Source organism: Pinus tabuliformis, chromosome 6 (genome assembly GCF_031772625.1).
Source record: "Pinus tabuliformis cultivar Carrire ecotype Pingquan chromosome 6, CPIR1, whole genome shotgun sequence".
Lineage (NCBI taxonomy): Eukaryota > Viridiplantae > Streptophyta > Pinopsida > Pinales > Pinaceae > Pinus > Pinus tabuliformis.
In genome coordinates this window covers 516,601,241-516,627,526 of record NC_142292.1, presented here as the reverse complement: position 1 = coordinate 516,627,526, position 26,286 = coordinate 516,601,241, and the positions used below count along the sequence as shown (strand labels likewise).

At 40.6% G+C, this 26,286-nt stretch overlaps 1 protein-coding gene across 1 annotated transcript in view; it reads right to left on the bottom strand.

The window, feature by feature from the left end:
* The window catches only part of LOC149259569 (2-oxoglutarate (2OG) and Fe(II)-dependent oxygenase superfamily protein), a 538,837-nt gene that overhangs the window by 477,740 nt on the left and 34,811 nt on the right, over window positions 1-26,286 (bottom strand). Inside the window, exons 3-5 of the mRNA XM_089376311.1 lie at window positions 19,976-20,025; window positions 19,723-19,776; window positions 4,209-4,261 (exon numbers count right to left, since the gene is read on the bottom strand). Of these exons, the coding sequence (XP_089232437.1) occupies window positions 4,209-4,261; window positions 19,723-19,776; window positions 19,976-20,025 (157 nt within the window). The remainder of the gene's footprint in view (window positions 1-4,208; window positions 4,262-19,722; window positions 19,777-19,975; window positions 20,026-26,286) is intronic.

Genomic DNA, 26,286 nt, shown 5'->3' with positions numbered 1-26,286 from the left:
AGACATTTCCAAGGTCAAATGTTATGGTTGTCACGAGTTCGAACACTATGTTAGCAATTATGCACAGAGGAAGAAGATCGAGAAAAAGGGCAAGAAGCATACAGCAGCTTCAGCAAGTACATATCAACTCTCCAGCAGAATGGATCAGGAATTCACACTTATTACTTGCTTACCTAACTCAACCTCACAAGGTGGCTGGAATATAGACAGTGGGGCATCAATTCACATGACAGGAGTTAAAGAGTACTTCTCCAACTATAAGGAGGACGACATCAGATTCCAGATCCAGATGGGGAACAAGTCCAAGTGCAATCCAGTTGCAAGAGGGACTATTTTGTTTCAAAGGGAGAATGGCAAGTTAATCCTGATTCATGACATGTTGCATGTGTCAGTGTTGGGTATCAACTTGATTTCCATATCCATCCTTCAGGATAAGGGGTACAATGTACTTTTTAGAGGGGTGCAGGTGCTAATTAGGCATAAGCATTGGAGATCACCTACAGTGATTGGAGTTAGGAGCGGCTGGTTGTACAAGTTGCAAATGGATACTCCAAAGGCACTGGTTAGCAGTAGTAATCTGAGGGATCACGGGGAGCTATGGCATATACATCATTCAGCGGTTAGATTGCTTCGTGAAATGGTGATAGGTGTTCTAGAGGTGAGCACAAAGCATGATGACATTTGTAGGAGATGTGTGTTGGGGAAGTTTGTGAAAGCAACTTTTACAAGGAATGACACCAAATCAAAGGGTGTTCTTGACTTAGTGCATTAAGATATATGTGGGCCAATGTCGACGAAGTATCACAGGGGATATGAGTACTTCGCTACTTTTATCAATGATTTCCACAAGAAGACCTGGATATACTTCCTGAAGACCAAGGATGAGGTCTTTAGTCGCTTTTCGGAGTTCAAAGCTCTAGTTGAGAATGCGACAAGTAGGAAGATCAAGGTTCTCTGGTCAAACAATGGAGGTGAGTACACAAGAAAGGAGTTATAGGAATTTGATACCAGGGCAGGAATCAAGAGAGAATGGACAATTCCTTACAACCCATAGCAGAATAGGGTTGTTGAGAGGAAGAATCGTTCTATTTTGGAGGCAGGGAGAGCTATGCCATATGATCAGGATTTTCCACGCTATTTGTGTACATTCAGAATAGGGTTCCACATAGAGCATTGGGCAAGATGACAACGAAGGAGGCATTCATAGGGAAGAGGCCAAATGTCAGTCATTTTAACATATTTGGCAGCCTAGCGTATTGTCACATTCCAGGAGAGACACGTTCTAAGCTAGATCAGACTATAGAGAGGGGATACTTTGTGGGGTACAACGATACCTCTAAGGCATATCGAATATTCATTCCAAGGGCCAGGAGGATTAAAGTCAGGTGAGAAGTCATGTTCCTAGAGGACAAGGTATACAAGAGGTCCAAAGATTTGCCAACAGCAGATGATCAGAGTGAGCAGCCAGCAGAAGCTCCTAGAGTTGAGTAGCAAGATCAGGGGCACCAGAGCAGGAGTATAATGACCAATACGAGCACAGGCTCAAGAGCAAGAGTTCCTGAGAGTTCGCAAAGTATGGAGCAGCAGATTCAACAAATCAGAGAGATGCATCAGAAGGATATAGAGGTGGATATTCCATCATCTATAGTTGGAAAAAGGCCCCTTGAGATTTAGCAGACACTTAGGGATGCTCAAGAGTATGTGGGAGCTCCTAGGATAGGTAGTAGGTAGTGGAGACAACCAAAGAGGTACACTGGCTCCATGGCATTGGTCAATCAATTATTTGATAGTGAGCCTTCTAGCTATCAAGAGGTCGCACAGCAGCAGGTGTGGCGAGATGCGATGATTGAGGAATACACCTCAATCGTGCATAATGATGTGGGGGAGGTTGTGCCTAGACCGACGAACAAGGTAGTGGTTGGATCACACTAGATCTTCAAGATCAAGCATGGTGCAAATGGAAACATCGAGAAATACAAGGCGAGGTTTGTGGCCAAGGGGTTCTCTCAGAAGGAGGGAATAGACTATGAGGAGACATTCACTCCTGTGGCTAGGTATACTTCTATATGAGTTGTGATCTCATTAGCAGCATAGATGGGATGGTAGATCCATCATATGGATGTCAAGACGGCATTCCTAAATGGTGAGTTGGAAGAGGAGGTATACATAAAGCAACCAGAGGACTTTGTAGCACACAAAAGAGAGACCCACATGTGCAGGTTGAAGAGAGCGTTGTAAGGGCTCAAGTGGGCTCCCACGGCATGGTATGAACACATCAATAGATACTTGCAGGGCATCGGCTTCTTGAAGGGTGAGGCGGACGCAAAACGCTACTACTTGGTGGTTGGGGGTGAAGTTCTCATTCATGTATTATATGTTGACAACTTGTTTCTAATAGTTTCACTGGGGCTCATAGTGTTGAAAAAAAATTGGCAGTTATGGGATGAATTTCCTTGAATAAAATTTCATTTCTGACCTTTCTAGAGTAACTTTTTAAAAATAGAAAGTCATGTATATCTTTGCAACCATGACTTTCCAAAAATAGTAAATCACCTTCCATCAATTCGTAATCATATATATATATGATGGAAAATCACTTAACTTGTCCTTAATCAATCCCAGTTGTTTAATTTTTAACTTAATCATCAATATTATTATTATTATTATCCTCTATGATATTATTATATTATTATTAAAAAGAAATTCAAGTCTCTCAATCATATCGTATGTAACTCCCCTCAATTAATGCATGTTACAGAGACATGCAGGAGCACGAGAAATTGAGAGAGATATTCTCTCAAGTAAGCAAGAGATCTGCATGAGTAATATTGTAGGTTCACTGTGAGCTAGATACTCGTGTGCTAAATTCAATGAAAGAGCACGGAGCAACAAATGAGATCTAGGTCAGCCAAATGGAGGATGGATCTAGGGCTTAATCCGCTAGATCAGATCCAGGGTAATTGTTGTATATGTAATTTCCTTGATGGCCAATATCCCAATAAGGTATCCCAAGTAGGTTCTGAGAAAAATTGAAGAATTGTTGATTGGGCAAAACTTGTGTGTAATTTGTTTGCTATGCATAATCTGATTCTTGGTTCTATAAGTTTCATTGTGCAAAAATTTGTTTCTGGTTAGGCACATTAGTGTGTTTCAGTTAAGTAATTAATTAGAGACTATTACGAAATCTAGTGTGTGTGTGTGTGCACCAAGTCTAGTGCCCAAAATCTATCAACCCTAAGGGTATTTTATAAGTAACAATAATTATTTAGGCTTTTACAATATTAAATATTGTATCATTATCACATTGTGTACACAACACCATCTTTGAACCTTGGAAAAGATATAAGAAAAAGAAAACATAAGAGGAGAAACTATCCGATGGAATACTTTTGACTTGCCATGAGCATCCAAAAGATTTAATCTTAAACAAGCATCCATTTGCATTAAATTGGTCCCCACCTAACATTTTTCACTTACAATGATATTCATGTGTTTCTTGTTTAGGCAAATTTTCTGTATTTGGAATTCAAGCAAGTGCGAAAACTCCCCATACTTTTTGGTTTCTTGGTAATTTAGCATAAAGGCTATCAATAATGCTAACCTCCATGACACAATTTTCTTCTTGTTTATCTCTCTTATTCTCCTTTTTCACCTTCCTCAATTTGGTAAATTTCTTCAAAACAATGATTTTTCCGCACTCATATCTCTATTTGGTTTCCATGTAAATGTATTTATGGTCAATTCAAGTCAGATCATCATTTAGTCCTCTTCATCAAATTCTAGTTCATAATTATATTTTTATTGTACGAACCTTGCACATGTGTGTGTGTATATGTTAGATTTAAGACTTTTTAAGTTTATTCATTTATTTATAAGGCCATAGCATATATGATATTGAATGATATGATTCAACTGTAACTAAATTTACATGCATATAGCATTGCACCAATAAACTAACAAACCCAAATTTTCAAAACATTGCAACCACACCCAACTCCCATTCCATGCCTAGAGCATAATCTCTAGTTACAAATAATATGATTGCAGAAGAAGACTCAATTCTATCAATCAACTAACCACATTCCCTCATTATCCAAATAATTAACATGCATTGTTTATCTTGTCCACGTAAACATACTCTTGTATTATATTGTTTGTATGAAAGTATGAAAAAATATTGAAGAGTATCATTAGTCTATTTGTCTTGCCTGGTTGACCAGACTCCAATTTCTCTTTTCCATGACTCCATCCAAAAGAGTACCTGTAGAAAAAAGACTGATATTTTGATAACAAATTCAAGCAACAAAAATTACATGGCAGTGAAAATAAATGAAATATGGCATGAACCTCTTGCAATATCGATCGAAAAAACAATAAATTTAATCAATTTTATTGATATCATGATGTAGTTATCATGACTTCAAAAGGACTACGGAATTTCACACAACAATTTCAAGAAATCATAAAAAAACAAGTATTCTATCATGACATAAAATTGATTTATTATGAAAAACCCAAATACAATTTAAAGGTCAATATCTTTATCTTGTACAAAACAAATAGTTCAATGCACATCAATCAATATTAGAACAGTGATGGTATAACAAATAGGGTTCGTATACACAACAGAAATATTCAGAATATATGGAATATGTAAATATCCATTATAGGACAAGTAGTAAATTTGTATAAACAATGTTGAATGTACAAGAGATATCGATATAATGTTATGGTTACAAATGAGGGCCAACTTATATACCTAGGCAGGTGCCCCTTCATGAATGGTCATTTTTAAAACACGCCCCTTCAGTAACTAATTATTATTTAATTAATGTTGATTGGAGTAGAGAAGTAAGGGTTTTGGTTGCTTAGGTGCTAACACTAGCAGAGGAAACCATGAGACAACCACTTAGTAGATTATTAATTTAATTAACTATTTCCTAAACTTAAAATTAGGAAAATTAAAAATTCCTAAGTTAACTTACGATTTGATCTTAGCCCTTGATCACAATTTAATCTAAGCCATTGAGAGGGAGATTAGGGTTGAGATCGAATTATAACAAGAGATAGAGCAAGTTAGTGGCAAGTCAGTTCAGCACAACTATTGTGTTAGGTCAGTGAAGGAAGAGTCGAGGGTTTGGGCAGATCGCAGTGACTCAGCATCCAAGCAGAAGAAATCGAGTGAGGGCTGAGCTCTTACAACCCCAGCACAATCTTTCTATCCACACATGTGCGCAGAAGAGGAGACTCTGCAGTGTGCACACACGTGTGGGAAAATTAATTAATTTGCACAAAAATTTTCCAAATCCAGTGTGCAGGAAGGGGGATTGATCTATTTGGAGGGTGATCAAGTGTTTTCCTATGACAAAAGGGAAGTTTATCCCTTGTTGTAATTCTCAGAAGAAAAATGTGTTTGCTGGAGAAAATAAAAGACACACAACGTTGCAGGTTTTCCACAAAGTTGGGGTTTCCTAGGTATATCGTGTGTTCTATGTGTTGATGTATTTGTCTTCTGATTTATTTTCCGTTGTGCTTATTAAGTTAGAAAACTCAGTGTATTTGTGTTTAAGTTTCTAAAATGCAGTTATTTGTATTATGGTTCTTACACTTCAAAAATTGTGAATCAGTTTACAAGGTTTTAAGGAAATTTAACATGGTATCAAAGCTCAGTTTTTTATTGAAGACCAAGTACAGATTTTATCTTCAGGAACGGGTTTTGAGATTTAGAGGGAGCAAGTTTATCAAATCGATTTGGCTGTTATGGTTTTTGGGCGATGCACATTGTTTCCAACAGTGCGATTTGTATTCAACAATTCAATTTCTCAATATGGCATATCATGGTCTCAAATTTGAAGACACATTGGAGAGTGCATCCAACTTTTGTTCGTGGCGTGAAAGGATAGCAGTGGTGCTAGAGGAACAAGAGTTTTAGGAATTTGTTAATAATGTCCCAGCCGCACCTAGTGACCCTCAGCAATTGGCTCAACATAATAAGATGGATGTTGGGGCAAGAAGGATTATCCTAGAAGGAGTCAAAGGCCACATTATCCCTCACCTAACTGGGAAGAAGAAGGCCAAAGGCATATGAACAGCCATCATTGGTCTTTATCGAGGTTCAAGCGAGTCTAGAAAGTTGGTGCTAAAGGATAAGCTCAAGAGCATTAAATTTTCTCTGTCTCATTCAGTAGTGTCTTCTTGTCTTCTCTCACCAAGTTTTCCAAAGTAACGGAAGAGTTGGTTGATGTAGGTGAGACAGTTCCAGAAAGGGATCTAGTAAATTTTTCCCTATTGAGTTTCACCAAGCCATGGCAAGCCTTCACGGATGGGATATGTTCCCCAGAGAACTTTCAAAATTGGGAGTGTTTATACGGTGACTACATCCAAGAGCAGATTCACATACAAGCTCAATCTGGATCTTGTGTTAAAAGGGAGGAAAATGAAGAAATTTTTTCTCTGGCTAGCAAAGGGACCAAGTCCAAGGATAAAAAGAGCAATAGTGGTGGAGAGTCAAGTTCCAAGGGTGAGAAGAAAAAAGGATCTCAGCAAGATCAAGTGCTTTTTGTGCCACCAGTTTGGGCATTAAGCTACTAAATGCCCTAACAGGAAGAAAGGATCCAAGAAGGACCAAGTAGCAGCCTCTATAGAGATAGTTGAGAGCTCTTCTCATTTTGAGGACTTTTCGTTCATCCCCTGTATGGCAAGTTCAATGGCTACTGGTTTATGGTATGTGGACAACAATGTGTCCTGCCATATGATGAAAAACAAGAAATATTTTAGTAAACTATCAAAAAAGGGCATGCAGTTCAACATTGAGATGGGAGACGATGGGAAATACCGAGTTGAGGGTATTGGTATAGTTCGTTTTGAGAGGGAGTCTGGAAACCCTCTATATCTTAGAGATGTTCTTTACATATTGGGGCTCAAGAAGAACCTCATTTTGGTTTCAGCTTTGGAGCACAAGGATACGATGACCTTCAGACAGGGTAGGGTTTTTATAAAACCCTTAGACTCCAAGGTGCCGAAGCAAATTGGGGTTAGGCACAAGAGCCTATATAGATTACAGTTTGAGACAATCACAACATTGACTAGCAGAGGAGGTCGTGACTCAAGCAACGAGCTTGGAGAGTTGCGGCATAGGCGCATGGGGCTTTTGCTATAGAAATAGAAGGCCCAACCTGATTTCAAGTTTTAGGAATTACTTCAATCTAATGCTTAGCCCATCATTGTTGTTTTTAAACATGAATATATTCAAAAAAAGGCATGAAACACATAAGCCAACTCTACTTGAAATTTTCACAAAGAATAACACAAACTTGCCCATAATTTAACAAAGTGATTTTTGGTCCAAAGGCCCTAGAAATGTCAAAATACTAAAAGGGGGTGAATTAGTATTTTACTTCAATCAGTTAATTTTAACTTCATAGAGCATTGATTATCATTAGCATTACATTAAAAACATAAGATAGCATCACATCACATGAATAGATAACAACACCATTCGACAATGCACAACATCCAAGACAGTAGACAAGAGATTTTTAGGTGGAAACCCTTCCGGGGGAAAAACCATCGAACGCTTCTTAAAATAGGTCTTTAACTCTACATCGATAGGAGGCTCCAACTTCCAAAATTTTCAGCATCAACTGAAGGAGGCTCCAACACCCTGGTTTACACGCCCCAACCTGAAGGAAGCTCCAACTCCTTGCTTTACTAGCTCCAACTGGAAGGATGCTCCAACGCCCTATTTTACCAACTCCAATTGGAAGGATGCTCCAATGCCTTGGTTTTATTAGCTCTAACTGAAAGGATGCTCAAACACCCTACGCAAGCTCCGCCCTGCCCTGGCACCACTTTCCTAACTTGAAGTGTTCTCAGCCTCTGACCGGAAGGAGACTCTAATCTCTTGCCTTGCACCACCCTACCGCCCTGAAGTGTTCTCAGACTCCAACATGAAGAAGACTCCAATCTCCTGCCTTGCACAACCCTGTTGCCCTAAAAATAAAAGATAGAAGAATAAGATAGATTACTTTGGCTATGCTACTCATCCACTATTAGCAATACCACTATTGTACTGCCTTTTCTCTCGTCATGTCGCTGCCACTATTGTCACTATTACCTCTTTTCCTCATGCACACTCCAATGTGCCACAGGCCTGTCCTGTGCCCAACCTTGAGTTATCTCAATTGTTGCCACAAAATCATGCAAGCCCTCTCTACTATCTCAAACCCTGGATCAGCGATATAAAAGTGAAATACTCATATCAGAGTTGCGCATCTTTAGTGGGCAGAAGAGCTAGACATCAGCAGCGCAGCAGGAGATGGTGCAAAGACAGTGTGATGCTTCAGTGGGTTGCAACACTAAAGCACATTCCTCACTAAGAGGGAGTGTTGATTTCTGTAGCATGGGATGTGTTCTTGCCTCAAGATTTTGCAAAGAGGCTAAGATACATGCATTTTCCAATACCCAGAAATTGTTTGGTAAAATTCCACCTAGAGATGGTTTAACTAAAATAATTAACTTTTTTAAATGGTTCCCTAAGTCTAAACTTAGGAAATCTGGTTAATTAAAAGGTTTTAATTAAATCAGGTATGAATCTTCTAGAAAAAGACGAGGATCAACTCCCAGTCAATCATAGTCGTTGATTATGTTTTAATATTGGTCGTTGGTGCTCCAACGAGAGATTATAAGGAGTTCGATGGGCACTTGGAGAACACAGTTGTGCAGTTCGATTTTACTAGGAAGTCGATTTCCTGGGTAGCAGTTGTGAGTTGCCGGAAGTGATTCAGTAAAGTCGAAGCAGTGAGAGGGGCAGGGATAGTAGACTAGAGGAGAGTTTTCCAGATCCGAGGAGTGCAAGGCAAAGAAGGCAAAGAGAGGTTCAGAGAGGTAGCACAGAGGCAGTGCAGAGCTTCAGAGGGAGTCTGAAATTCAGCTGGGAAAGTCGAGATCTAGAGCCAGAAGTCAGGGTGTGGGAAGCTGCGTTGTCTCTCCTGTTGTTGTTTTGCCTCTCTGCTATGTATCCTCGGCCTTGGACTGAAGTCCCTCTGTCGAACTGCCCCTCTCACTGCAACTCAGATCACTTAGCTCGACTTTCTCAGCAAACCACGCCCTAGAAAAATCAAACTCTTTGATCTCTTGGTGTATCTCCAACTAACCCTCAAGCCTCCTCTTATACTTTTCATGTTGATGAATCAATGGTCGTGATCTAATCTCTAATCAACGGCTAAGATTAAAACAGTCCTGATCCTCGTCACTTAGAACCTTCTCGCCCATATTTTTATTAATACACATTGATATTTTTATTTTCCTATGTTTAGACTTAGGAACTCATTAAAAATATTAATTATTTTAATAACTCCTCATCCGGGTGGAATTTCTCCAAACAATTTTTGGGTCTTGGAGATCTCATGTGTTCTATCCCCACCACAAAATTTTGAAGCTAGAGCACATCTGATGCTACACAAAATCAACACAAAATAGGTGACTGCATCAAGCATTGGACTTCAAGACACCTGAAGAAGTTTTCACCAGTAAGAAACCTAATGTTTCTCATTTTAGAATTTTTGGTTGTCCCGTATATTTTCATGTGCCGAAAGAGAAAAGAAACAAGCTAGATGCATCTGGGAAGAAAGGAACTTTTGTGGGCTACAATGAAACTTCAAAGGCATATAGAATCTATGTGCCTGGTCAAAGAGAAGTGGAAATAAGTCATGATGTCACCTTCGATGAAGATTTTTCCCTTGGGAAAGTCAAAGATCTTCTTATCCCTAGGAAGGACAATGATGATGATGCAGGAAAGAAGGATGAATCTCCGACAGATGATCCGATGCCCGATGTTGAAGGCCCGATGGATCCCATTGATCCACCTCCTGGTGAGCCCTCTACCTCAAGGAAAAGACCTTTGTGGCTCAAAGATACTCTCAAAGATGTTGAAAGACATGTTGCACCAAGGGGGGCATTTCGTGAAAGCAAGAAGTTGAATAGGTACCAAGGGTACTTAGCTACTACGAGTACCATTGTTCAATTTGAGCCATGTACGTTCGAAGAAGCAGTGAAGCACCAAGTTTGGAAGGATGCGATGAAAGAGGAATATGAATCGATCATGAAGAATGATGTCTAGGATGTGGTTCCTAAACCCAAGGACAAGTTTCTGGTCACTTCAAAATGGCTTTACAAAATCAAACATGGAGCTGATGAGAGTGTTGAAAAGTTCAAGGCCAGGTTCGTTGCTCGAGGCTTCTCTCAAAAGGAAGGAGTGGACTATGATGAGATATTTGCATCGGTTGCCTGATACACCACTACCTGATCCATCATTGCTCTTATTGCCTCTCAAGGATGGAACCTACACCAAATGGATGTCAAAACTGCTTTCTTGCATGGCTCGCTTAAGGAGGAAGTCTATGTAGAGCAACTTGAGGGGTTCGAAGTTCAAGATCGAAAGACACATGTATGCAAGTTGAAGAAATCCCTCTATGGGTTAAAGCAAGCCCCCGGGGGTTGATATGAGAGGATTGATAGCTATCTTATGAAGCTGGGTTTTACAAGGAGTGAAGTTGACCTAAACCTGTACTTCAAGGTTGAAAAGGACAAGCCTCTCATTCTGTTCCTTTATGTGGATCATCTTTTTCTGACAGGTGCAGACCCTCTCATTTATCAATGCAAGAGGGAGTTGGCTTCCGAATTCGAGATGAAGGACTAGGTTTGATGCACTACTTCCTAGGCTTGGAGGTGGAGGAAAAGCCAGGTGAGATTTTCCTTTCTCAAGGAAAATACATTGTGAAGCTACTCTAGAGATGTGGGATGGTGGAATGCAAGTCTGTGTCTACTCTGATGGAACTCAAATTCAAGAAGCTATGTGGAAGTGTTGTTGGGCCCGCATTGGCAAATCCTTCCGAGTATCGACAACTTGTGGGGGTCCTGATGTTCTTGGTAAACTCTCGTCCTGACATATGCTTCACTATGAATATGTTGAATCAATTTATGGTCGAGCCTCATCACATTCATTGGATTGCTGCTAAGAATCTCTTGAGATATCTCCGGGGCACAATCCACTATGGTTTGAGATACACTGTCGGGAATTTGAGGCTACATGGATATACTGATGTTGACTGGGTTGGTAGTGTGGTGGATCGTAAGAGCACATTTGGGTGTTGCTTCTCTTTGGGGTCTACTTCAATATCTTGGATGAGCAAGAAGCAGAAATCGGTTGCACTAAGCACCGTTAAGGCCGAATACATTGTTGCTAGTATGGCCTGTTGTGAAGTTGTTTGGTTGAGGAAGCTCTTTAGTGAGCTATTTGAGCACGTGTTGGATACCACCATGATCTTCTACGACAACCAAAGTGGGATTCGCCTTTCAGAAAATCTCGTGTTCCACGACTGCTCCAAGCACATTGATATCAAGTACGACTTTATCCAGGATATGGTTCAACGGGGAGCAATACCCAACACATCAGGATGGATGAACAGGTCATAGACATTCTCACGAAGCCCTTAGGGAAGGTCAAATTCTTAGCCTTCCGAGAGAGACTTGGAGTCATGGAAATACCCTCCTATGAGGGTCCCGCATGAGTTGGACACTGAGCTCTGGGAGCTCCTAGGGGCTTGGGGTACTTCTTGGAGCTATGAGCAACCATAGGGTGAGTGGTTCACCTTCCCCTAGTGGTGCGCTATGTACAAGGTGAGTGGTTCACCTTCCCCTGTGATACCCCATGATGGTTGACATGTGTGTAGGGTGAGTGGTTCACCTTCCCCTACGATTGACATATGCATAGGATGAGTGGTTCACCTTCTCCTATGGCATATGAGCAGGATGAGTGGTTCACCTTCTCCTGTCGATGCCCCAACATACATCCTACCCATGGAGTCCGGGACTCATGGGAAGTACCTCTCATCTGGCCAATGAGTTGGGAAAAGTGGTTAGGGACCATAGCACTACCGATGGACGCATCGTGTACTGTCGTACTCCCTATGACTAGGATGCATGGTGTTCAACAACTTGATCTGGGATCAATTGAGGTTCTACCTCTGGACTAACTTTTGTCAGTGGAGAGTGGTAAGGTCTTGTGACTCACTCTCGATCACTTCTTCTTCATTATTACTTCATGGTTCAGCAGAGCAGAGCAGAGATGACAGAGATGGTACATGACGACAGGATGGCATGATGATGACAGATGGATTGGTAGGTGGAATTCTCCCTAGTTGAGAGGGAGTGTTAAAATTGGCAACTAGGGCCAAATTCCACCTTTGGACAGCTCATTTGATGGAGATGATGATTGCATTGAATTTCTCTTTTCGAGAGGTCCAAGATTGATATAAAGATCATCTCATTCAACAAGCAAAAGTGTGATTTCGAATTTATGATCACACATGTGCAAATTGTTCAGGTCGGCCTCAGCGTAATGTAGGCTCAAGAAGCCCAATGGATGTCTCTTTGTGAAAATTCCTAAACCCAGAATCCCTACTGCAACAAACTGATGTTACTTCTCCCACTTGTTAATCCATACAAGTTATTTACTGTGTTCTACAGTAAATATCGAAGTAAATACAATTGCAGCATTCACTATTTAAAATAATATGTCGAAACAAGAAACTGAATAGGAAAAGATACAACACAATGACACCTTTATTTTTGTACAAATGTCCCCAGAAAAACCCAATACGGAAAAACCGATGCAGCAGATCTGAGGGTTTTTATTATTAAGCAGTAGTAATTTCTGAATACAAACTTTGGATGCCTTGTTGGCAATCCAATACAGAGAATATCACTCGACAGAAGAAATTAGTGAGATTACCTCACTCTACACTGCAAGTCTCGGCTGATCCGACAGCTGAACCAACGAGTCCTCGGCTACTTCTGCGTTACCCCTACGTAGTCACTACGTGGGCCTGGGTCACTGCCTTTGAGGCACTACGTCACCTCCCCACTGGATCGATTTTCTCTCAAGAGCTTCGACTTCAGCTCTCTCGGCTCAGAACGTCAAACCCCCAGCAAAATCTCAGACTTCTACTTGGAAGGCACTGCGTTGCTCTGTGTGAGCCCTTCTTGGCTCTGCATCACCCACACTGGGCACTGCGTTGCCTCCTCTGCGTCTTTCTCTACCTCTCTGTTGCGTATTCTTGCCTCCGGAGAAGATTCTCCAACCAAAACTATCTATGCCCCTCTCTACATGATCACCACGAAATCACTGCGTTGCTCTCTAGCTCAACAATTCGATCTGACTGATCAACTCTGTGTCTTTTCCAATAATCTTTTTGTTGACATTTAACGGCCCAGCTTAGAAGCTAATCAATGGCTAAGATCATTTCTTCTTGATGCTCATCTTCTTATAGAAGTTACACCCATAGTTAGATTAATACCCATTAATTATTTTAATTTCCTAAGTTTAGACTTAGTGACCCATTAAAAATACTTAATTATTTTAATAAAACTGTCTCCGGGTGAAATTTCCCAAAACGCTTTCTAGGTTCTTTGGCATACATGTTCCCAAGCCTCCCTGCAGAATTTGAGACTTAGAGCACATCTGTTGCTACTAGAAATCAACACTCTTCACCCACAATGAAGTGTATAAATAGAAGAGACCTCACACCTCATTTGGACATCATTCACTCACACATTTCTTCTCTCTTCATCAAATTGGTTCGTACAGCTTGGGCAGCCTCTCTCTCTCTCACATGTGCGGCTAGGAGGAAGAATTTCTGGGCTAAATCACAAAACCGAAATTGCAGAATTTCAAATTGTTTGACCAGCGTTGACAGAGTTTGTTTTGACCGAATTTGACTACAGTTTTGAGGGTAGAATTTCGATTTCTCTAGGCCGCATTGACTGGCATAGAAATCAAGGATTTTGGAGTTGTTTGACCTGCGTTGACCGCAGGCCTGTTTGACCGCAAAGCTAACCACTGGTTGACCGAGTTTGACCAAAGTTTTTGTGACTGTTTTGGGTTGACTTTAACCACTATTGGAGGCCGAATTGGATTGCCTTTGACCGAGCTTCAAAGGAGGTGTTTCACTGTTGTTTTGACTAAAGTTGACTTTTTGGTTAGGGCTAAAGTTTGACTGCAGCTGACTGCAGAATTTGATAGGGCTGATTTGATTTTGTATTGGGATAGTCTATTTGAATTTTGTACTCTCTCTCTGTTGAACTATGGAATAATAATAAGAAGATTTAATCAAAGAGTTTTCCCCACATTGGGGCTTTTCCCTGGCATCCGCCAAATCTGGTGTCCTCTTGTATTGGCTTGTCTTCTACATTTGTTTTCATGTTCTATCTGCATTTACTGTCAATATGATTAATGGTTAATGTGATTGCTACTGGAAATAATTGGATATTGTTAATGGGCTGCTAAAGAACATTGAAGTAAATTGTGCTATGCATAGAACATACCATTGTTATCTAAAATTAACATCCTTGCATTAGGATGTCTGTCGTATGTCCTAATCTAGGACCCTACATCCTCTAGTGAAAAATCACAATAACAAGACAAGCCATATCTTGTTTTTGTTGTCACTCTTGTCCTAGGAATTTTGTCCTTGTTCTGCACTCTCGGCCCTCTGGTTATGGCTAACTGTAACCGTTGTTACAGCCCTTCTCCTTCGTCGTCTATGCTGGAAAATTCTGCGACTTCCTTCCCTTCAATAAGACAATCCCTACGCTAGTCACAAAGATACCTCCTAACCCACTGTTATACCTTCTCGACCCTCAAGAAGGATGCTACAAGAGCTCAGGTCCTAGCAAAGATGACTCGACCTGTTTTCAAGACATTATACCACAGAACTAGCCCTCCTACAAGCACAGAACCATCCTCATTCTTCGCTGGTAGCTCCTGCTCAAAGTTAGCCTAATCAATCAAGGAAAACAGACCCAAACAACCCTCCTTTTCCACCTTTGCTAGGCCTTTTATCCCTACGGCTGCCTCAAAGAAGACTTGTGTTGTTTTGACACTTGGATGTGAGAATGAGGTCTCACCTCATCTCTAGTTATACATTTTCTCCTTATGGCAACTTCTGCGCTTAAGGTCTTATCCTAAGCTAGGTCGACTTCACATTAGTGCCACCAGCCCACACAGAATATTCAAAAATTATTTTCTCCAATTCTACAAGGCATCTCATGGGGCTTGAAATGGCTCCTTACACCTTTAAGGATGCCATACATTCTCCATGTGCCAACTGTCAAAATATCCTCATGGTTTTGGCCCCACACCTTTGGTTACAAAATCCCAACCTTGGGTTCTAAGCCCACAAATCACATTTGTGAAGTTCATTCCACCAAAACCCACTAGCCTAGGGATTGGAGTACCTCCCAAGCTACTAATGTCAATGCTCCCTCTTCTCGAGGGAGTTACTTCCAAGTTCCAACACTAGGAAGTCTCCATCATCATCACCGGCAACATTAGCCCACCTAGTATTCACCACTGCTGCATACTTTGTAGAATGAACTACACTATCTTGGCAATGCCTCTACCTCATCTCATCTGAACTTGAAGACCTAACACTTCCATAGGGTTGTTCCCTTTGAAGCTAGATTCCCTCTAAGTCTACACGATCTCATGTGGCTAAGCCTGCTACTAATCTCGTGTCCTACAAGGTCAATCTGAGTTGCAGTAGAACCCGGGCCATCATTACCACAACCCAGTCCTGCAAGCACCCATCCTCTTGGATCAAACACAACTCATGCGCATCCCTCCAATCTCGAATATGCAACATCATGATCCAATCAAGAAACTAGTTTGCTAACATCCAGTCCATCACATGAAGCAATATCGTCCATGCCAAAGCAATCCGCAAGTTGTCCCAACGATCCATGGCAAGTCATAGGAAATCCATGATCGGCAACCATCCCTACAACAAACTGCAATTCACCAGGCTCACCACCAATCCACCAGAATTCGCAACCAATCTCATTCTCAAGCCAATCAAGACCACATATCCATGTCTTCAGCTGAACCCTCTGCTCCATGATCTAGACAATCTCAACTCCCTCTAAGTTGCTTCACTGTGCACACTCTGATTCATTGCCCTTCAAACTTGCCTCTGATACCATGTTATTTTTCCACAATACTGGAGTCTAGGTTAGAATCTTACAATCACTAATGTTATCAATCCAAGTATCACAACAAACTACTTTGCACAACAAAATATAAAATGTTGTAAATCAACACGTGCACAAATATAGACAACTTTTTTTTTTAATTTTAACTGCCAAGTTGTGTTATATTAACAAACTGTAATACAACTGTCTAGCGCTCACGTACCAGGGATAATGGCCCTCATACATCCACTGATACAAGTACATACAATTAGGGTTTCGTGTCAGTCCTTTGACAACCAATGACCTACTTGTTGATGTAGCACTCCACAGCCCTTTCAATCCACATGTCCTAAACACATATGCCCGATCCCTCAGCTCCGATCTGCAGCAACTCCAACCTGCCTCTATCAATGAACCAGCTCCATTAGGTCACTGAACACAGCTCCAACTACTCACTAGCTGATCATTAGTCCTTCAACGCATCAACACATCGAGACTCCTATCGATCTATTCACAATTCCGTTTGTGAAGTCTCAACTGTCCATTGCTGCTCCTCAGCTCCTTTGGCACTTCTTGCCTACTAGTAGCTCCTTAGTCCTTCAAGGACACAACTCTTAAGGACTTCTTCCAACTAGCGCCTTCCTGTGTTGCCCGATGAAGACACACTTACGGCATGGAGAGTTGACACCTATCATTGTCGAACATCCTTCTTCAACAATGAGCTTGGGCTGTGATGTAATATGCTCCCTTGACTTGCTTCCTTTGTCCTATAAGGATCAGTCCTGAGCTTACAAGTCTTCACCCTTCTTGCAGCTGTCAAAGTCCTTGTCAACTGACATAGGGCTACAAAGACTATCCACTTGCTACCCCCCTTACAGCCTTAGGATGACCTTCAATCTGTCATCTTCTAAGACCTCATCCACTTAGCAAAGAACAACATGAAACACCATACTATATACCTGAGATGCAACTCTGCTTCGTGCCCTAGAATCTGAGTTTTTTGGCCCATAGTTAGGGCTTCTTGACCTACTACAACAACCCTTAACACTGCCTCAAAACTCCTCTAAGTTTTGCGCTATGTTGCCTTCCTTCAAGCCCTGCTTTCCTTTTGTACTAGACCTTCTCCAAGGCTTTCATAACAGACTTTGAATGACTTGATTTGACTATTGTTATCTCTGGTGTATTCCTTATGTTCCTTGCATAGGATGTCTGCCAAATTTCCTAATCTAGGACCCTACATCCTCTAGTGAAACATCACAACAAGAAGACAAGCCATACCTTGTTTTTGCTGTCACTCTTGTCCTAGGAATTTTGTCCTTGTTTTTCCCTCTCAGCCCTCTGGTTAGGGCTAACTGTAACTATTATTACAGCCCTTCTCCTTGACCGTCTATGCCAGCAAATTTTGCAGCTTCCTTCCTTTCAACAAGACAATCCCTGTGTTGGTCACAAAGATGACTCCTAACCCACTGTTATACCTTCTCGGCCCTCAAGAAGGATGCTACAGGAGCTTGGATCCTAGCAGAAATGACTCGGCCTGTTTTCAAGACAATATACAACAGAACCAGCCCTTCTACAAGCACAGAACCATCCTCCTTCGCTGGCAGCTCCTGCTCAAACTCAACGTAATCAATCAAGGAAAACAGACCCAAATAACCCTCCTTTTCCACCTTTGCTAGGCCTCGTATCCCTGCGAATGCCTTAGAGAAGACTTGTGTTGTTTTCACACTTGGATGTGAGAATGAGCCCTCATCTAATCTTTATTTATGCATTTTCTCCTTGTGGCAACATCTGCACTTAAGGGCTTATCCTAAGCTAGGCCGACTTCACTTTACTGCCACAAGCCCACACATAATATTCAAAAATTGTTTTCTCCATTTCTACAAGGCATCTCATGGTGCTTGAAATAGCTCCTTCCTCCTTTAAGGATGCCCCACATTCTCCATGTACACCGTGTCAAAATCTCCTCATGGTTTTGGCCCCACACCTTTGGGTACAAAACCCCAACCTTCGGTTCTAAGCCCACAAATCACATTTGTGAAGCTCATTCCTCCAAAACCCACTAGCCTAGGGTTTGGAGTACCTCTCAAGCTACCAATCTCAACAATTTAGTGAGAGTGGGAGAGAACCCATCTCTCCCCTTGGTGAATTCATTCAGAATTCACGAGTGTTTTCAGCAGATCAATTTATTTTTGGAGGCCTACTGCAGAATCATTGTAGATTTTTTTGATGCCATCACCTCAGCCATTTCCAATTTTCTTGTACCGGCATATTCTATATTAATAAAATAAGGCTGAGTTCTTTTGCATGATTTATCTTGTGACTTGTCTACTCTTCAGTTGCAGATTTTATTTCCTGTTTTGCCATTAATTGGTGGTTCAATTTGTGCAAATTGTTTATGGAGTTGACGGCTTAAAATTTTGAAGCAATTTTCTACAAAAATTATTTTTGGAATATTTCATGCTGCTGAAACCCCCCTGGTGTCTTACTGAAAACTCACCCAACTCGAATGATATCCATGATCTGATCTTCGATCTCCCTTTATAATCTCCCATTCACAAATGAATGGCCACGATTAGAAGTTAACATGATCCAATCAATAGCTAAGATCAACTTAGAAATTTTCTACAAGTTTCTAGATGTAAATCGATCTTATCCCAGCTAACGTCAATTAATTATACACTTTTCCTAAGTTTAGACTTAGGAAATATTTAAAAACCACTAGTTGACTTAATTAAGACATTTTCCCTTAGGTGAAACTTAGGAAAAATTAAATGGGCTTGGAGATAATTAATCCTCTATGTTACTAGCTTCAGTGACACCTCTCAAGGCTAGAGCACCTGTTTGAGCTACAATATTTAACAGGAACTATGACATAGTAAAAATATATCAAGACAAACAACCAATTGCAGAAAAAATCATCATGGAATGACAGCTCTCAGGGATATAGAAAGAAAAGATGTCAGTCCATGTATAATACCAAACTAGTATATAGATTCTCCAGTTTGCATTTGGCTGGCCCTATATCAGAACCTGGCAGTGACTCCATTTGACAAGCTGCAGAAATGAACTTTGCATTGCTTGCCAGAAAGAGGAGAAAGTAATGCATGTTTTTCAGAGCTGCTGTGTTGCCACTATTTATTGGAAATGGATTGAAGCAAAATATGCAGTATGGTTTGCAGGCCTCTTGTGAGGGAGAGGAGTACTCTTGGGAAATAATCAAATGATTAAGCTACAAGGCAGAGATCTTTGGGACACAATTTGCCTCGGGACATTTTCCACTCTTGTGAAGGAAATTCAGGAAAGCATTCCATGAAAAATGTAGAAGGTTTAACATTTTAACTTTCTGGAAATTTTCTCCCATTAAGGCTAAGGCAGAAGATAAGTTATGGTTAGAATTGATATCAAGTTATCAACAGTCAAGATGTAGATTCCCCTGAGTTACAAGCTAAAGCTGACATTTTGGCACTTCTACCTTAGGCCAGCAAGGAATTAATTGTGGTCAACCCTTAGCTGTTTAATATAAAATTTCACTTTAAACAAAATAATATATTTTTAATCTAAGAAGCATTTAAAAAAAACCAAATTAATGGAACATGTCCCCTCTGATTTAGTAATCATTCTATTTAAACCATATAGCCAATCAAATAAAGAAAACATATATCTCATCTCATAAGGTGCACTTGAATTCATTACCTACTATCTGCATCCTCGAGATCTTTCTTTGCCTCCTCCGGAAGAGCTGCTAAACTGTTATAATAGCAGGGAAAAAAAACAGAATTACTTCCAAACTGAAGTTGCAAATCTAATTGCTTACTCTGTCCTTTTTCTTATCCTTCACTATATCTGAAGATAGCTCTTATCTCTATTTCATTCTACTAGTACTTCACTGTAATTGCAGAAATAACAAATAAAAGAATAGCTCACTTAATACGATGTGCATGCATACCTGTGGGAGAGCTCTAACAGATTTTTCCGGAGGACAGGATATTTGGGTACCTGAAAACATTAATAGTTAAAGATGTGTGATCTATTGTGTTGAAGAGTGAACACATTATATTTTCATATGATTATAACAGTAAATGTCTCTCATAAAAAGAAGACAAAATTTTGATAGGGACGTTGGCTTCTTTAACATATATATACTCTACAATAATTCACATAGAAAATATCAGATTTGTCTAACACTTATGTTATAATCAGCAAGGTAAACAGACTCTGAAATCAACTAAGTTACCAGGATGGGGATACAGATACAGATACAGGATGGCCATAAGGGTTGATCCTTGAAGGAAGAAGGGTAACCAAGTGGGCTAGATTCCAAGCCCTAGATCAGTGAGTTGCAGAAGGGAAACTCCAGTGGTAAGAGGGCAACCTCCAAGCCCTAAGTTTGACCATCATTGGAGCAGCAGAGTGGCAGAAGTGGGCAGAGCATTGAAGACCCTATGTGCTGGTGTCCTTGAAGGAAGGAGCAGCTAGTGGGTAGATTGTGTTGAACCAAAGTTCAGTGACCTAAAAGAGCAGTGATCATTGATAGTGGAAGATAGAGGAGTTGTAGATTAGAAGGCAAAGGACAACCAAATGTGTTCAAGCTACGTGGATTGAAAGGGTTGCGCATGGCCACCATCAACAAGTAGGTCAAGTGTTACCTTGTTTAGGGTAGATTGGTGGTCAAAGTGACTGACGCCAAGCCCCAGTTGTATCCTTGTATCAGGGTTGTATGTCAGGGCCATGATTCCCAGTACGGGAGCCCTAAGACTATTGTATTCTAGATTGTAATATAACAAGTAGCGGGTTGAAAAAGTTAAAAATTGTCATGTACACTAGTTGATTCACTGATGTTTGTTATTTTGTTGTGCAATGTAGAAGTGTTGTAGCATTTGAGTGTGTTTGTGTTTGATATTTTTGTTAATTTGGCAACTCAGGGAGAAATTCCCTCCATTAGACAACCTTCCTCATCAACAAAGACCCCCTCCTAGCCCTTGGAAGAATTTAATTTGGTCAAGGAAAAATATAATTTTTAACGTGAAACCCACATGTGCACAAATGTACAACTTCAAGTCATCTTGAGCAAGCTAATTCGACCACCTAAGGCTCATATAAATAGAGTATATGTCACATCACTTTGGAGCATCATCATCACACAACACATCTTCTCTCTCTTGTTTGGATTGGTTCGTACAGGTCTGCAATTGGAGGTTCGAGCTCACATGTGCGAAGGGAAGGAAGGATATTTTGTTTTGACCAGTGTTGACTTTTTGTTTAGGACCGCTTTGACCAATGTTGACCAGCAAGGAAAACGGTTCGTTTGACTTGGACTTTGACATTTTCTTGAAGGTCGAGTTGACTAGGATTGGGACCAAATTTTCCTGGGAAGTTTGACCAAGGTTGACTACACGCTTTGACTAAAGTTCACCGCATAAATTATGAAGTTTGACCAAAGGCTCTCTCTCTCCTTGACCGACTTTTTGGAGGTTGTTTTGACTAGGTTTGACTGAGCTTGGAAGGTCGATTTCTTTGATTATTGACCACATTGATTTGGAGGGTTGATGACCATCGACTTTTGGACTGGTTAGGGCATCACTTGCTATTGTTGACTTTGACAAAATTCGCAAATTTGACTTGGTGACCAAATTTGACTCTGGGGGTCATTTTTTGTATATTGGTTGGTTGGTTAGTCAAAGATTTGACTTTGACTCTTTTGTTGATGAATTGGAATATTGTATCTCTCTACTGAACATTTGATGACAATCTAATAGAAGAAGAATTTTGAAAGGGTTTTCCCCCTTGTGGGGTTTTTCCTTGGTCTTTGACCAAATACTGTGTCTCTCTTATTCTTGGTTGTCTTCTATTGTGCATTGGATTTATTGTTCTATCTACAATTGCTTATTGTTACTAGAAGATTGAATTATATTGGATAAATTGATTGCTAATTGAAGAAGAATTGGAATAAGAGATTGTGTTAACAATAGAACAATGGAAAATTAGCATGGTATCAAAGCTAAGGTGAAGAGTCTTTGGAAGAAGCTAGTTGGTAAAGATGTCTACCTCATGTGAAAATTCCAAAACTAAAATCCTATTGCAGCAACTGGAATTAATTCTTCTATTTGTCAATTAATTTAACAATTTATTTGTTATAGCGAATACCAAATTAATCTCACTGCAACCTTCACAAATAAAATACTGTAGAAACAATAGCACTGGAAATTGAGAAAATTCTAGCACCCACAATAAAAATGACACCGTTATTTTTGGACAATTGTCCCCGAAAAAACCCAACTTGGGAAAACCGGTGCAACAGCTAAGAGTTTCATTATTATTCAGCAGTGAGAAATTCTTAGTACAATAATCTAGATGCTGAATCTGGCAATACTACAGAGAAAAATACAAGCAAAATTCTAGTGAGGAATTTTCCTCACCCCACAGGCAAATCTGGGCTCTAACTGCAACTCCAAGTGAGTCGTCCAAATTGCCTCTCTACAAAGCCTGCATCACCCTAGCACAATCCCTTCCCATGCACAGCCTGAATCAACTACTCCTATAGCCGTCTTGTCTACCATTGGCTGAGAAATTGTCTCTCCAGCCTTTTGGAACCCTTTCCCGGCCTCTGGAACTGAAACTCGGCTTCTCTCCAGCTAAATCAAGCCGCCTTCTAGAGCCTTCTGCATCAGCCTCACTGTGGTACTTCGGCCTCTCTGCAAATGCACTCGCTGAATCTGGAAAACTTCCTCTAGCCTAATTATCCCTGCCCCTCACTCTCTGCTTCGATTTTTGGCTCTCCGACAGTTGTTGTTGCTCTCTGGAAATCGATCTACCAAGGAAATCGAACTTCTGGTGTGTACTCTCCAAGTGCCCATCGACTTACTCTTATAATCCATAGTTGGAGCACCAACGACCAAGATTAAATCTTAATCAATGACTAAGATCATCTTGGAGTCGATCTGTGTGAGTTTCTAGATGATTCGCACCTTGACTTAATTAATTCTGATTAATTAACCATATTTCCTAAGTTTAGACTTAGGAAATATTTAAAAACTGGTTAATAATCTAATTAAGTTATCTCTAGGTGGAATTTCCAGAAACAGTTTCTGGCTTTTGGAGATCTCAAGTATTCTATCCTCTCTACCAAATTTTGTGGCTAGAACACATCCGATCCTACAGAAAATAACACTCCCTCTTAGCGAGGATTGTGTTCTCTCTCTAGTGTTGCCATCCTACCATAACACACTGTCTCTGTATCACCTCCAGTCACGCCACTGATGTCTGCCCATACTGCCCACCAACCATTGCGCAACTCTAATGCTACATATGTGTTGTTGTTGACACCGCCATACTGCTGCCAACACTGCATCTGCACTGCAACTCCCTCTCATCTGTTGTTGCTACAACTGCAACTAAGAAACATCCAAAACACTAAATCAATTGTGTTCAATATGATGCATCTGTCTCCCGACCCTCTGACTAATACTAGCATTTGCACCATCACTGAAGAATCTGTGTTGTTGCTAACTTTGCTCTGATGTCAACACTGCACTGCGCTCCTCAGCAGTTGACAGCAACTGTCACTCTAGTACTAACTGCATCAACTGCCACTGATCCATCCTGCTACTGAATATTGTGGTCCCCCGTAGCTAGGTAATGATCCATGAGGTGGACTCCTCAAGGACCCTGCCCAATCTCTGTAGCTCTCTAGGGCTACAACTCCAAGTCACCCCACCTCGATATGGTTGCCATCATCGCGAAGTCTTCCTCCAACTTGGAGGACAACCTATCTATCTCAACATGTGTTGTTTCCTAGTCTCGCTTCTCCTGCTTGTCCTTCTTCCTGAGAGGACACTAGGTACTATAGTGGCCAAACTTGCTACATCTAAAGCCCTTTACCTTAGATAGGTCCTTCTTCTTCTTTCTCTGCTCCCCCTGCCACTGACTAGAACCCTTTGATGGAGCTCTTTAATAGAGCTCGCCTCTACTCCTCCTACTGCAAATCGGACCACATCCTATCCCATTCTGGTAGCTTGTCTCTGCCCAATATACTTTGGACGAAGACTTGCCAATCCTCTGAGACATTGTTTAGTGCCAACTGCACTAGCTTTGTTGGTTGAGGCACTGCCCCAACAGCTACAAGTTGATCCCAGACCTCCTGAATCCTGGTGAGGAAGGGATCTATGCCTTCCCCTTTCTGCATCCTGATGCATCTCAGCTTTTCTTCCAGAAACATCTTTCGTTGCTTGGAAGTACCCTAATATAGCTGGGTGAGAGCATCCCACATTTGTTTGGCAGTATCCTTGCCAGATATATGCGAGACTATATGGTCTCAGACTCCATCCAGGATCAACCACTTCGCCTTTGTCATTTCCCTCTCGTATTCCTTCAAGTGATCCGCATCCTGAGGAACTGCCACAAAACTGTCTATGTAGAGCTTCAAGCCATATTCATCCAACAAGAAGGACATCCTAGCCTTCCAGATGACATAGTTGGAGGAGCCCTCCAACCTATCCTGATCTCTAAGCCCTAATGCGGCCATCTTTGAATCTATCGAAAACTCCCTCTTTCCCTCTGCTCAGTTGTTGCTCTGCTACTCGCACTCTTTTCGGGAATGCACAGATCTGCTAGCTGTTACTGCCAATCTGCAACTAGAAAATCAGATTTCTTGGCTAGAAACCTTTTGAGAGAAATTTTTCCTCTACTGTGTGTGTTTTGCTCTTCCACCCGACGTTGATTTTGCTACTGCAAACTGCTGCGAAACCCTCTGCGTCCTGTTGACCACTGGAGTGACACATGATGATTATATGAAAGACTCCATGCCCAAGGATGATCCAAAGGACACTTGTACCATCAGATATCATCAATCAATAGACATTTTTTAACTCTACTTCTATTACTCATCATCTTTCTTGTACCCAAATTCCACATCCCGCGGGGAATTGTAATAAGTGATACTATTAATGATGAGTTTTGAGTTTGTAACAGACCTATTATGTTGGGATTCGATCAGCAAACGAGTACACCTTGGAGTGTTTTTTTTATTTGGTTAATTATCCCTTCTTTTTTAGAGATATAATTTTCTCGGTATTTTCACTCACTTTTTACCCCAAAGTCGGGGTGATGGTTTGAAGGTTGAGCCCCTAACACATCTTAGGGTCTAGAGTCGATGTATATTACCATACTAGATCACAGGAAAAAAATTCGTGGAATTTGGTTAGGTCTAGGTAGTCATTTTTTAATTTTTTAGATTTTCCGCAGGTCTAAAATTGCAAATAAAATTGTATTTAAATTGTAATAAGTATAGTCTAGAGAAGTTATGGGGTATGAGTAATAAAAATTACACCTCCCACCCTCAAATTTCTACTATGACACATATTGAGGGGTTAATAATGTGTTTTGGACCCTCAAAACCCACATTTCCTAAGTTTAGTGGAAATTGTAGCATTTTATTAGGCTAGAATTAAACAAAATAGAAATAAATAAATTATTCCATGTGATAGAATGACGTGGAAATGACTTGGAAATTATCCTAAGTCAAAGTTGAGTCAATGGACATGTGGAGGATGACTTAGCACACTGCATCATAAATACACCATTATTTCACAAAATCGAATTTCCCAGAGATAAAGCAGCAGTTGCACGTGGAAAATCGAATTTATTAGAGGAACTCATGCACTAAAGGAATATTCTATGGAATATTTAGACTTATGATTTCGTGGGGCCTTCTCTCATTGTTAGCTCGAGTGCTTCTACACTTCGCACTTCACTGTGGAGGATTACGAGTTTCACTTGGAGGAAATCACGCATTTCTTGGGATCTGTGCAGAGCATTTTTGGGATCATCATCTGAGGTGGCAACACTTGGTTCGAGTTTGATTTGGTTTGACTAGAGTTATCTCATTGCTTTGGATCACTTATGGATATGTTTACTATGCCATATAGAGAATTCAATTTTCCTTGGGTGCCACATGAAGAATTTGATTTTCCTTGGTGTCTCTAATATCTATCATCTCCACTTGGAACTCGACTTGCTCTTTCTTGGGATTTGCTCCAAGTTCAATTCTCACATGCATTCTTCCTTGGGATTTGCTCCCAACTCTCTATATAATGAGGTTATGGGCTCTCATATTGTATCATGTTATGAGCTATTAGGCTTGAGGAAACTCTGTCATTTTGTACTTGCATAATTTCTTAATATAATAAAGACTTTGGGGCTATTTGGCTAATGTTCTCTTGGCGTTATGAGGTGATGTCTTTTCATGTTATTGCTATTGTG